Raw genomic sequence first — 14,369 nt, 5'->3', positions numbered from 1 at the left:
GGTTCTCGGAGAACTACGGCCGCCCTGGGCGCGCCAGCACCCGCTCTCTTCGCAGTGCACTGTGGAGAATGTGGTTTGCTGTTTCCCTGAGGCGCGCTGCCAGCGGGCGGAGCCACTTCGGAGCCCTGGAAGGAGTGTTCGTTTACTTCTGACCCCCGCGGTTTGGGCTTGGGGCTTCCGAGGCTGCGCTCTGGAGGGGCCCAGCTGCTGCCTGGGCTGCTTTTCCTGGTGGGTCTCACGTCAGACCGTTAAGTTCCCCTTCCTGGGCTCCTGAGTGCCGAGGGCAGGGGAGGATAGTGTTTCCTTTTGCTCGGGGATCCAGAGCACGACAGTCGTGGTTAGGGTCCTCTCACCGCCGAGCAGTTGTTTCCGGAGGTGGCTGCTTGTTGTGAGGACCTGCTGGGATCTGGAGGTGGTGGTTGGTTGCGAGTTCCCAGGGGAACCCGTGGGATCGTGTCAATGGCAGGGTAGTTGTTAAGAGAGCTTGATGGAACCCAGTGGAACCCTAACCCTGCCAGAACCCAGCCTAAGCTGGAAGAGGTCTCACTCGTCACCAGGCTCAGTGCCTGCCCCTTATGGAACCCCCTCCACGGCGTGCGCTTGTGGAAGCCGGGTACTTGTACTTCCTGACACAGGAAGTCGGCCGATCATTGTACACTGTTTCGGTTCTTAGATGTTTCTTTTTCAGCACGTAATCTTCCTGTAAATTCCACCCAAGAGTCCTGATAATTCAAGCATGCTTCCAGAGTGTGTAGAACCCGGTTGCATCACTGTAGGGAACACACATCACAGCAGGTTTGATGGAGTTTTAGAATCTGCCCTCTTTCTTGAGCAGAACACGCGGCAAGCCCGTGAAGGTAGTTGGAGCCCCCTAGAAATGGATAAATTCGTCATTCGAACGCCTAGAATCCAGAATAGTCCTCAGAAGAAAGATCCTGGAGGAAAGATTTACAAGCAGGCCACGATTGAATCTCTGAAGGTGAGAGGGGATCTGGGACCAAAGAAAATGTGTAAAGGACCGTGGGAGCAAGGTGGTGCGGAGGAGTTCTACTGTGGAAGGCCTGTGAATTATCTCCTGCTGTGCGTCCTCCCCAGTGTTCCTGACCACTCTGATTCGTTTCCCCCATACCCTGTACAGACTTGTATTTATCAATTCCCACACCTCCTCTATGCTCTTCTAGTTACTTCGGCTTTATGGTATGATTTGCTAGCTGGTAGGGCAAGCCCCTTTCATCATCCCTTAACAGAATTTTCTTGTCTGTTAGGAATGTTCGAGAACCGAAAACGATTCTGTGTACCCTGTACATCCTCAGTAAGTCTGGGGGATCCTGTCCTCTCTTATCTTCCTGGCCAGAACCAGTATCACATGGCCTCCACTGCCACAACTGAGCCTGCGAAAGAGGCTGTTTTGATGGACCCTTTGCAGCCTGGCACTCAGTCTGGTTTTGATTTCCATTAGCAGGGAAGAGGCAAGGAATAGGTACAGGGTAGACGACAATGATGAAGCAGTGACCATAGGTACCCAATTAACGGTGAAGTAATTATTACTTCACTAAAAACAAAGAACTGCTTATAGTCAATTCCCTTTGTTTTCTTGAACCTCTCTTTCTCCATTTCTGGCTTTTTCTTTTTGGTTTTCTTTATTTGTTCCTCTTCCTCCACTAGACTCCTAATGTTTTGTTCCGCAGAGTTTTGTCACATTTTATGTATTTGGCCAGGGTGACGGTATTCTTCCTAAGGCTTGCCATGCTGATGACTGCCCAACTCACACCTCCAGACTGGATGTCTGGGGTGAGAGTGGGATCTGGGGATAGAGAAAATGTGCAAAGGCTGTGATAGCAAGCGGCCTTCTGAGTACTCTCCTTCTGTGCTCGGTTGGACTCCTCTCCTACATGTGCCACAGGCGACCCGACCCAGATAAGAACGCGGCGAAGGAGAGCGTGGACAGAAGTCCTGGGTTCTAGGCCCTGCCGCGCTATTGGGTGATCTTTACCAAGTCACTTCCTTCTCTGGGACCTCAGTTTGTCCTCATCTGTAAAATGTGGGGGTTGGACAATGTGTATCAGTGTTTTTTCAAAGGAGCACTATTGTCATTTGGGGCAAGTTAATTCTTCATCATTTGGAGCTGTCCTGTGAGTTCAAGAAGTTTAGCGCCCCTGCCCCTCAGATACTAGATGCCAGTAGCATCTCCCATCGTGATAACTGAAAATGCCTTCACGTATTTTCAAGTAGCCCTTGGTTGAGACCTAGTGAACTCTAGGCGATCTTTAAAATCTCTCCTAATTTTGCAGTTCTGTGACTTCGTGGGACGCATTCAAGTTTTTCAGCTGTCTCTGTTTTGGCAGAGTATGGGTGGGTAGTTGTAGAGAGCAGTGATTCTCAGTGAGGAAGGGCAGTGGGCAGCACCGTGATGTCAAACTGTCTGGAAGAAAGAGAGGAGAGTGGTAGTTGAGCTACTCATACACTCCCATACAGACACCCAGATCTAATATCCGTCCACCTGCCCCTTCTCCACTCTGCATCCCCACTTGTGCCCCAGTTGAGAATCACTGTCTGTGATGATGAGAATAAGTCATGGGAAGACTGTGGAATCAGAATAAACAACAGGTGTATGGAATAGCATTTCCATTAAATACATTAGCTTTTCTTCCAAACCTGTGCTTTATTCTTCTGTATTTACTCTTATATTCACTTACCAAGTAATTGGGACTAGAAACTCAGAAACCATCCTTAACCAACTGTCTCTCTTATATTCAGTTTTCAATTCTGCCTTCTAAAAATCCTTGCCATCACATCTCCCACTTTAAATTCAAAATCTTGTTATTTCTCACCTAGAGCAGTGCATGGTCTGTTAATTTGTCTCCCTGCCCTTGGCATCCCCTATCATTCTCCCCTCCACACTTAAGCCGGAGAAATATATCTTTGAAAAGTAGAAAATCTACTCAGGTCACCTTTGTGTCTAATCCTTCAGTGGTTTCTCATTACCTATCAATAAAGACATTTCTTTTTTTTTTTTTTAAAGATTTTTTAATTTTTTTCCTTTTTCTCCCCAAAGCCCCCAGGTACATAGTTGTACATTTTTAGTTGTGGGTCCTTCTAGTTGTGGCATGTGGGATGCTGCCTCAGCGTGGCTCAATGAGCTGTGCCATGTCGGCACCCAGGATTCGAACCGACGAAACACCGGGCCGCCTGCAGCGGAGCGCGCGAACTTAACCACTCAGCCATGGGACTGGCCCCAAGACATTTCTTTACAGGGCACCCAAGGCCCTCTGTGACCTGGCACCTGCTTGCTTCATCCCCTGCTGCTCTAATTATTTATATTCCATCCAGTGTCAACCACTCACAGTTTCCCAGAGATGATGTGCTCTTTCATAGCTCTGTATCTTTGTGCGTGCTGTCCTGTTTGCTGTTTGTCCTGGAGGCAATATAGTGTAGTAATTAAGAACACAGACTCTGCAACCAAACTGCCTGTGTTAAAACCCCAGCTCTGCTGCTACTGCCTGTGTGACCTTGGGCAAGTTATTTAACCTCTCTGTGTCTTTCCTCATCTATAAAATGGGATTCATAATAATATCTGGTTTATAAAGTAGTTATGAAGTTTGAGTGAGTCCATATATGTAAAGTGCTTGGAACAGAGTGTGGCACATACTAAGTCCTATGCAAGTTCTGCTATTATCATCTACTGTATGAAATCCTCTTTGTCCCCCATGACCTAGTTCAAGAGTCTCCTCTACCAGGGGCCTTTCCTGACCACCCTGCTCTGTGCCCCAGATACAGAGTCAGTCTAATCACTCCCTTCTCTCACCCATCTCTGTATCTTAAACATGCGCCATCATTGCTCTTACTTGCACTGTGTTGTAAGTGTCCCTTTACATGCCTTTTTTCTGCTACACTTGGAGCTTCTTGAAAGACTATGTCGTACTGATTTGTGTCCCCAGTACCTGGCATAGGGCTTGGCATATAGAAGGCTGCAATACATTTTTCTGAAGACCAAGTGAACTAAAACTCCAGAAGCCTTGGCATGGCGTGGGAGAGCCTTCCTGTCCTGCCCCAGTGAGCCTTCTCATCTCCTCCCTTGTAGCTCCCCATTCACAGGAGTGCGTTCCAGCCACACCCCGTTTCTTGCTGTTCTCTGTAGAAGCTCTTCTGTTTCATGTCTCTGGGGCTTTGACTTGATGCTGCTCCCTTTTTCTGGAAATCCCTTCTCTTCCATTTTCAGAGTGAATTCCTACTCATTTGTCAACCCACTCAAGTGTGACTTTCCCTGTGAATCCTAGATTATAAGGTTCATGAGTATAGGAACCTCGGGTATTTTGTTTACCTCTGTATCCTTGGGCTTATCACCGTGCTTGGCACATATTAAGTGGTCAATAGATATTTATTAAATAAGTGAATGTTGAAATGCTTTCTGGGTCCTTGGAGGGAGTTAACCCTTTCCTCTTCAGAACTCTCAGCACTTGGTTCAAATATCCATTGTGGCACTTACCCTACTGGATTGTAATTATCTGATTACCCGTAGTTTCCCCCAGTCTATTACGAACCCCTGAGGACTGGACTGCCACATCTTACTATGTTCTGATTCTGCTCCTAGACCTAACACAGTGCCTGCTACATTATAGGTGAAAATTTATTGAATAAGCAATAATCATCCCTATTTGGGATGCCCTTGCAGGGTCTGGACAGTAAACTATTCTACAAGTCTGGTTGTGAAACAGGTTTATGCCCAGCGCTATACTAGATACTCCAGGGAACATAAGAGAAATGTAAGGGCAAAATATGAGCCTTCATGGGCCTTCCTAGTAGAGGATCATATTGTAAGAAACTAATAAGTAACGATACAAAATCGTATGTGATCCATTACAAAATTGTTGTTTGGACAGTGTGGGTTAAGAGTTAAGAGAGGAGAGAGCTCAGCCTCTGTTTTAGTGGGCAGAGCACCTTAAAAGGATGGAAAGATTTGGCTAAGTAGAAGGAAGTAGTGACATGACCATTCAATAAGTGGTACTCGCTGTTCTTTTTCCTTATGTATGCACACATGCTTGCTTTCATGTGTACACAGTGACAAATTAAAAATGAGTTAAGTGTGAATCCTAGAGTTAGCTAGGTCCACTCTCTGCCAAGTGACTTATTCCCACAAACCAGCATCACATTTTAATGCCATGAATCCGCTGAATGTTCAAGGCTCCCTGTCCTCATGAGTAACATCAAAAATAACAATATCTAACCTCCAGGGTTGTTATGAGGACTAAATAAATAAATGCATGTTGAAAGGACTGAGCAGTGTGCTTGGCATGTAGTAAAAACTGATAAATAGTTCCCTCTTTTCATATGTGGAAAAGGAGAGGCTTCTGTAGTAAAACTAGAGCTGAGAATCATGATGGTGATGGTGCTGCTAATAATAACGATTGTTACTAACATTTACTGAACCCATTTCTATGGGCCAGGAATTGTGCTAATGGCTATATGTATATTAACTCTTTAAATTCTAATAACAGCTCTCTGAAATGGATGCTTCTATCATTTATATTTTACAAATGGAGAATCTGAGGCACAGAGAGTTTAAGTACCTTGCCCAAGGTCATGCAGCTGTGAACGGCAGAGCTGGGATTTGAGCTAGACAGTCTAGTTCCACAGTCTGCCCCCTACAGGGTGAACTAAGAAAGTGGGGGTTTCTGAATGTCAAGCAGAGGAGGTATGAAAATCTTGGAATATTAGGACCATTGTACTTCTGTTATCAGTATATTACAAGTAATTTTGCCATGGCCTTATCACATTCAGTAAAAGTGATACTCAATAGAGCTCATATAGTGTACATTTGAATGGCAAAGGTTAATTTGGTTAATCTCTTCTAATTCCCTTGAGGGAAACTGATATCTTGGGTTGGTTGCAATGGGAGATTTTTTTTTTTATTAAAAGATTCTGTACTATGCTAATTCTTTTAGTTTCAGCACTTTAGAATGCTCCATAAACCTTTTCTCCCTTGGTAGGATTGACTAGCCAATGTCTTATCCCTTGCCCTCACCAGTGGAATGGTGCCCACATGATTGCTTATGAGCGAATCATTTTCCCTAATTGGTTTTGTCAAGCCTGGTGTTTCAGCCATCCACAACTGTAACACCAGATGGTAGACTGGAGAGCACATCCTCTTTGTGGAGATTACTGTTCCACTACTCATTTTTGCTTTCCCATTGATATTTCATATCCACTTCCCTTGGTCCTCTAAATAACTCAGATAAGAACTTGAAATACCTGTTTTGGGGCCCATATTTGGACAGAAATAAGGAAACATTCTTTGATGTACATGGAATTCTTCTGCTCTGGAACTGATTGCTATATTTTTCTACTTCTGCTCTAAAATTTCAGATCTGAAAACTGAACTGTACTTAGTTCTTGAGGGTAGAAATGGCTTTGTTCAATTACACCTACTGTGCACTGAGGATAGAGAGACAAATGGGAAATTGTTCCTGCCCTCAAGTTGCTCATAGTCTAGTGGGAAGACAGCCTTGAGATAAGTATACACAGAAAGTACAGATGCAGTAGTAGAAGTCTATACAGATTACAGGGGGACCCAAAAGGGAGTGTGGTCAAATATGGTAGGAGAGAGGCAAGAAAGGCTTTGTAGAGGAGGTGATGCTGGAAGAGAGTCTTAAAAAATAAGTAGGTGTTTATCTTGTGGTTGGGGCAAAGAAAGAGCATATCAGGCAGAGATCGTGAAGGACTGTGATGCATTTAGGCAGCTTCAAGTAGTTTGGGGTATCTGGAGCAAATGATGAGACTGAAAAGGGTGTCAGGAGCCAAGTCGTGTAAGGCCTTTTATGCCATGCTGCAGAGTTTGGGCTTCTGTAGTTCCAGATGCTGGAATGATCTGATTTGGAACCCCTAACCTCATTCCAACTAGGTAGAAATGCTGGATAAAAAGTCTCCAATACAGAGCTGAGCTTGAAAGCAAGAAAGAGAAATCCTCAGGTGCTATAATAAGAGAGGAAATCCAAACCCAGAGCTATAAGTAGGAGCTGAAGCTGAATGGTTCTATGGGAACCAGATACAGTGCTTAGGGTTTGGGATTTTAGGGCCAGTGTGGGCACTGAAGATAAGGCCTCAGGCTAATAACCCCCGTATGAAGCTGGGAGCCAAAACAGGAATACTGTGCTTGTGAAAAAGGAGCTAGAAAAATACCATCAACTAGTCCAAGGAAACAGCATGAAGATTGTAATCTTCTCAGGGTTTTGCATGGAAAATGAGTTGACTCTAATAAATTAGAAGTCCACATTTATTACTATGCATAGAGGTACATATATATATATATATATTTTTTTTCTTTTTAATTCACAGTATTGGCAAAGCTGAAAAAATTGACATAAAAACTGGGTCGGGACTAGAGAAATCTGGAGACTTTGGCAAAGGCAAATGTGACATTTCCCTGTTAAGACACCTCACAACCTAGGGCACACAGGATTCTCGTGGAAGACAGTCTCCGTTAAAGATGAGCTCATGGTCAAAAATTACAAGCTCTACAAGAAGATGAATTACCAGGAGGGAGAATGAGCAGATAGATATAAGTAATAGGATTTCTACCCCAAACAGTAGAGATAAGAGAACAATCTGAAAGAGACCTTAAATATGTTCAAAATGTTCACAGAGATAAAGCAGGAATAGAAACTATAAGAAAAGAACAGGATGGTATGAAGAGAAAACAGGACAGCTTTAGAGGAAAAAACAAAAACAGAACTTGTCCAATGAGAAAATGTATTTGTTGATGCAGAAACACATTGAACGGGTTAAAAGTAGACAAACCATAGCTACAGAGAGAAGTAGTGAAGTGGAAGCTGGATGTGAGGAAATCACTTAGAATGCATCACAGAGAAAAAGAGAAACATGAAAGAGTAGTTAAGAGACATTAAGGATGGACAAAGAAGCCATGTGTATTTCTAATACGGGTTTCTGAGTAGAGGCTCTAGAGGAGAATAGTGGTATAGATTTCATTGAGCATACATCTTAAAAATTGTTATGGTGAACACTAAAGTGATAGAACTTGAATGTATGACTTCCAAACCATAAATAAAAAACAAAGCTAAAGAAAACTCAGGCTGTTAAACAGAAAGTAAGAAAGGAGAATAAAAAGAAGCAAAAAAAAAAGTATTTCCAGTTATATTAGTAATCATAAAAAATGCAAATTGATTAAACATGCCTTTTAAAAGATAGAAATTCTCAGATTGAATGGGAGAGGGAGTGCAAAATAAAGCAGCCATAGGCTATTTAAAGCATAATGACCCAGAATAGTTGGAAGTAAAGGGATGGAAGACAATATATGAATATGTCATAGGCAGGAGTTCATTGAAGCAATGTTTATAACTGAAAAAATATTGAGGTAGGGGAACCCTAAATATCCATTAGGGGAATTGATTTAAAAATTCTAAGACTTCTGTATATAAAAATAATGGAATACTATCCAGTACTATTGTAGTGGATGAACTGGGTTTGTACATATCAGTATGAATAAATTAAGAAAACATATTGAGTGTAAAAAGCAAGTTGCAAATGATATGATATTTATAATTTACACCCTCTTCCAATTGAAAATATCCCCTTACCTGGGTTCATTTATTTATTTTTCATACCATTTAACATTAATAATACTGTTTGGTATTGTAACAGATCATAAAAAAACACTTTGTCTCAATTTTGGCTAAGGCCGCTAAAGGCTGGGAACAAAGCAATAGGTATCAAATGCTCCTAACTGAGATTCTCGATGATCTGTCAGAACTTGTGAGGGCAGTGCATGAAAGACCTGTTGAGGAATCCCGAACCTATTACCTACCTTAGGCTATAAAGAAGGGTGAAGTTAAAGGAAGAAAGGAGAGAGAATTCCTTTGGATAAGGTGGGAGGGCTAGTATTTTCACTTGGAGAATGTGACCTCAGTTCCTGGAGTTGGTGGACAGAGAGACCAGACCTGTGCCTGGAAAAGTCTAAAAACAGAAAGAGTGGCCGACGGATGCCAGGAGGAGAAGTAGCTGCATGAGGAAGACAGTTACCCTCAGAATTTTTCAGGGCAGAGATGTGGGCATATCAGAGAAAATGCTGGCTGGTCTGGAGTTGAGTTAAAGGGGCTAGATTCACTAGGATCCTTGGAAGGGTAACGGGACCCCTGCAGAGAGAGTCTGTGAAATGGGTTGCCGAAAACCTTAGGGTGGACTTGTAAGCAGCTGGCTGGAAGAGGCATTGCCCACGTTCTGGGAATTGCAGGTGAGATCTCAACAGTGGGAGCTCTCCAAGGAACAGAAAAGCAACTCATGAGAGAAAAGGAGTCGACTTTACATATCTGCCAAGTCTAGAGAGCACTCAAACCCGATTTGTATAGTATCGCAACAGAAGGTGAGGCTTTTCCTGTCCCTTACCTTGCCGTCTTTTCCCAGCTTCCAACCTGGCAGGGTCAGGGACCAAAGCAAACAAGCAGATGGGGGAGGATGAGAAGCAAAGATGAGGAAATGGAGGAATCAGACATCTACCCCCTTCTCGTACCAGGGGCTGCTAGGCTGGAAGCAGACCCCAGCGAGGGGAGGGGGTTGAGACTTTTTTTTTGGTTACTTTTTATTGAACTATCCCATGCATATAGAAAAGTGGACAAATCACGAGTGTACATCTTGACAGATTTTCACAGAGTGAACGTACCTGTGTCACCAGTATCCATATCAAGAAATAGAACATTACCAGAATCCCAGAAGCCCCCTGTGCCCCATTCCAGTCCCTAACCGGGCCCTCCTCCCCAGGGTAATAATCATCCAAGACAAGATTTTGTAATTATAAAAGCAAGTTTATTATTTTGTTTCCAAGTTTACTTTTTAAAAAAATTGTTAATTGAAGTAATTTCAAAACTACAAAAAAAGTTACAACACAGTACAAAGAGCTTCTCCATCCGCTTCACCCAGATTCCTTAATCATTAACATTTTACCCTTAATGGAAAGATGCGTATCAACTTTAAGATGGTAATTTCTTCTAGGAATGGGAGAGGGAGAGTTTGGTGAAGGGTGTAAGGCGACTTAAACTTTACAGTGTTTTGTTATTTTATGTGAAATGGCAAAATGTTAACTTCTTTTTGTTTTAAATAGTGAGTTACTCTGTACCTTTTGACGTGTTTGAATTTTTAAAAAATTCTTCAAACAGAAAAGAGTTTGAGTTTTATCATCTAGGAATTGGGGAGCTGTCGAAGTGTGCCTTTTATTGTGAACATAAATGTCTTTATGACTTTCCTCCTCTCTGTCCTCGCCTATGCATTAAGACACTTAAGTGAGCTATAGGGTTGATTCACCTCGGTATCATTTTTCTTCTCTTCTTATCCTTGTTGCCTCTCACTGCTAAGTGCCCAGTGGTGTCTGACATGGTAAGATTAAAACTTGCACTTTTCCTAATAGACGTAACTCTCTTCTGATTTGCAGTAAGCAGGATCTGCTTTTAAGCAATTACCCATCATTTGGGGCTATCACACACACTGTGCTTTGGTTCAGGTCATAATCAATAATTCATATGTCAATAGGAGCCCCATTAGCTCAGGTGGAGGCAGAGGTCTTTCTAATGAAAATGTTCCATTTTCCAAATGACTTTTGTTTTTCCCAGAGAGTTGTGGTTATCGAAGACATAAAAAGATGGAAAACTATGTTGGAGCTTCCTGATCAAAGCAAAGAAAATCTAGTTGAAGCCTTACGAGAATTAAAGAAGAAAATACCCTCCAGGGAAGTGTTAAAATCAACCAGGATAGGTATGTTGCTTCTGAATTTTATACAAAGTGCTTATGTTTTTGTCTCCTTCCTTCTTCCATCTTTCCCTCCCTCAAACATTAAGTTGTCTGTCATGTCAGTGATCTCAAAGTACCTGTGGTGGAGGACCATTGTTTAAAAAATTCTCCATTGGTTGCTGACCAGTACTTTCATAATATGTAATAAAAATTACCAGAAAAATGAAATTAAAATATATGAAATACAAGCCCCACTTTTTTTTTATTAGATTTGACAGATATAGAATTACTCTGTCAAATTGCTATAAAAGTTTCCAAATGCTTACTTCAGTTTCTGTACTTACCTCATGAACTAGTAACCAGCAGTGATCTAGGGGTAACATTTTGAGTGTGCTTGATGCTGGGTGTGCAGAAATGAATAAGATTTGGGTTGTGACCTCAAGGAACTTAGGGTTTGGTGAAGACACAAACATGTAGGCAATTGAGAGCAGTTAAAATTTTATAGGTTATAAATAAAAACATATAAATAATGTTCTGGGTATCATTTTGATCTGTACAAGGAATATGCCAGCACAAAGGACAGAGCAGGCACTTACATCTGGGAAATTCAGAAAAGGCTTTATAGGAGAGGACGTTTCAGTTAAATCTTGAAAGAGACTTGGCTTTTCTGTCCTGAGTGGAAATAACTTGCTAAGTGTGGTTTATAAAAACAACATGATAGCAGCGTTTGCCACTCCATCATTTATTATGGCATTGGAGATATTTAAAAGGTAAGTCAGGGACTACGTTGAATTGCCATTTTAGTACAGTACAACTGTGAATAGTATGCAAGGAAGGGCCAACATGTGTTCCTCATGCTGCTCCCCAGCTCCCCAGGGAGTCCAGGGTAGTCATTCACAGCTGGTGTTCTTGCCCTCGCTAGGGCAGCCATTGCCTTCTCTGCCTCCCCTTGACCTCTCGTTCATGAGAAGCAGGAGAGAGAGCAGCTTCAGACTGGCGCTAACAGCTGGCAAGAGCTGTGTGAAATCCCCAGAGGGCCCCCCAAGAGTTTTGAGAGTTGCACCCCTGTAATATAAACCAGAATCTGAGAAAATTAGATGCTTAAAGAACATAAAACCCTATCATTATAGCCAAGGAGATTCTCCCATCTGCTGCTGGATTTTTCTTTTTATAGGCTGTGGTCACTAGAGGGCAATAAGACCATTCATATGAGCCCATAAGGTATTTCCACCAGTAGAGGGTACTAGTGATTAATATTTTATGACGTGTATATCTGTACATATGTGTATGTATATGTTCCTATTTAGGCACACACTACAAATACTATTTATGATCAGATCTTAAATATCAACATAATGGGTTGGACTTGTCCTACAAATAGAAAACAGATGATAATTAAAAAAAAAATCATTTCTATTTCTCCTTTGGGTACAACTGTAAGTATGCTTTTAAAAATGGGTGTATCTGATGTCCATAGATTTCAATTCAAGGATCATAATGAAACCAGAACAATGGGGCTTGACTTAGGAGAAGCTGGAAACCTTCCAACTTTTGAGTCTTGACCCTACCCCAGCCTTCCCTAAACCTGAAGTTGTGTGGAATATAGGGGTTTCGTGGTTCCTTTGTACTTCTGTCACTTGCTAGACTGAAGATTCATTTGGATCATTGCCTGAGAATGTTTACATTCTTCCACTTTTAGCCTCCTGCCTGTGCCTATCCTGTGGGCTGTAAGGGACAAATATTTACTGAGTACCTTCTTTGTGCCAGGAACTGTGCTGGCACAATAATGAAGGAGACAGATATTGTCCCCGCCTTTTTGGAGCCTGCTGTCTAATGGAAGGACATACAGTTTAACAAGACTTTGTCATACAATGTGATGAGTGCTCTGATGATGGGGAGAAGTTAGCCAAAGGACTATATGCATTGGGAGGAGAAGGGAAGGGAAGGTATTGAATTATCAGGCAGGAGGTGCATCATGTGAGCCATACAGAGGGCTGGAGGTGGGAGAGAACATGATGCATTCCAGAAACTAAAAGTTTGGTGTGTTTGAAATGTAATCAGCTGGAGAGAGTGTAGCAAGAAGTGAAGCTGGAGAAGCCGTCTGGACAAGATGGAGAAGGCTTTTTGTGAGCCATTCATAATTGTTTTGTCTTAGCTTGTGTATTAGTTATCTATCCCTGTGTAAAAATTACCCTAATATTTAGCAGCTTAAGTATTTGGTGTCTCACACAGTGTTTCCGAGAGTCAGGACTCTGGGATCTGCTTATCTGGGTGGTTCTGGCTCACAGTCTCTTAAGAGGTTGCAGTCAAACTGTTGGCTGGGGTTTCAATCATCTGAAAGCTTGACCAGGGCTCAAAATGGCTCACTCATGGGATTGCCTCAGTTTCTCATCATGAGGGCCTCTCCTTACGGCTGCTCATGACACGACAGCTTACTTTCCCCAGAACAAGTGACCCAAGAGAGAACAACCAAGATGGAAGTCATAGTGTCTTTTATAACCTAATCTTGGAAGTGATGTGCTGTCACTTCTCTCATATTCTGGTGATCACACAGACAAATCCTGGTACAGTTTGGGAGGCAGCCACACAGGGTTATGAATACCAAGAGGTGAGGATCACTGGGGGCTATCTTGTAGACTGGCTGCCATAGTATGTGTTTCTTTTGATTTAATCTAGATATATTATGCTTCCTGGATCTGCAGATTGATGTTCATTTGTAGAAATTATACAGCTATTATCTCTTAAAAAATGCCTCTCTTTCATCTCTCTTTTCCTTTGTTTTGGGATTCTACAATTAGAAGTATGTTAGACATGTTATTTTCCATACCTCTTAGCTTGTGTGTCATAATTTTGCCTGTTTGTCTCTTGCAGAATTCTGGACAATTTCTTCAGATACATATCTTCCAAGTGACTAATTCTCTCTTTGTCTGACTCTAATCTGCTTTTTAACCTGTTCTTTGAGTTCTTTATTTCAAAAACTGTTTTACGTTTTTTACATTTCCTTTTTTCCCCTAAATCTGTCTCTTAAATATTTTTTGTATATTCTTGTGATGATACCTTCTATTTCCTTAAACGTTTAGTGTTTAGTTCTTCTGTATTCTTTATCTGGCTGTTCTAATGGTTGTAGTCTTTGGGGATTTAACTCTGTTGTTTATTGTTTCTGCTGACTCTCATGGTGCTTGCCTTCCCGTGTGCTTGTTGACTTTTAGTTGTGAGCTCATTATTTTATTTCAATTTATGGGAATTCTGTGGGGCTAAATTGGAGAAGCTTCCCTCTAGAGGCGATTAGCTTATTTTTTTGTTTCTGCCAATAGTGAAGGGCCACTTCTGACCTGGAATATCTTAGCACCCCTCTCAGGGATCCCAGCTCAGGATCAGAGTCCCAGGATTAACTCTGCCACATCACCACTGGCCAAAGCTAAGTCTTTCAGCAGTGCAGCTCTCAACATCGCCTCTTAGGATAACCCCACCCCTTCAGCCTCTGCTTACTTTTTTGGAGGAGGAAACGAGGTGACTTTTGTCCAGAATCTAGTTATATTGCAGAGAAAAGGTGACTTTAGTCTACCATAAAGCCTGAGATCCTGAAGATAGTAAGTGGTTGTTATTGAAGACTTTTGAAGAGAGGAGTGACACATTCA

At 42.1% G+C, this 14,369-nt stretch overlaps 1 protein-coding gene across 7 annotated transcripts in view; it reads left to right on the top strand.

Moving 5' to 3' along the window:
* Positions 1–14,369, top strand: part of TCEANC2 (transcription elongation factor A N-terminal and central domain containing 2) — a 35,609-nt gene that overhangs the window by 1,299 nt on the left and 19,941 nt on the right. For 4 of the 7 annotated variants that reach the window (XM_070509853.1, XM_070509854.1, XM_070509855.1 and 1 more), the window contains exons 2-3: positions 836–979; positions 10,614–10,755. In XM_070509853.1, the coding sequence (XP_070365954.1) occupies positions 878–979; positions 10,614–10,755 (244 nt within the window). In that variant the 5' untranslated portion in view covers positions 836–877. Of the gene's footprint in view, positions 1–91; positions 229–264; positions 413–835; positions 980–10,613; positions 10,756–14,369 lie in introns of those variants that run through there. The other 3 variants (XM_014844349.3, XM_070509856.1, XM_070509857.1) reach the window with 3 other exon arrangements.

The sequence above is a fragment of the Equus asinus genome, chromosome 5 (genome assembly GCF_041296235.1).
Source record: "Equus asinus isolate D_3611 breed Donkey chromosome 5, EquAss-T2T_v2, whole genome shotgun sequence".
NCBI classification, from domain to species: Eukaryota; Metazoa; Chordata; class Mammalia; order Perissodactyla; family Equidae; genus Equus; species Equus asinus.
Note: the sequence above shows the minus strand (reverse complement) of the source record. Positions and strands in the feature narration are given on the sequence as shown.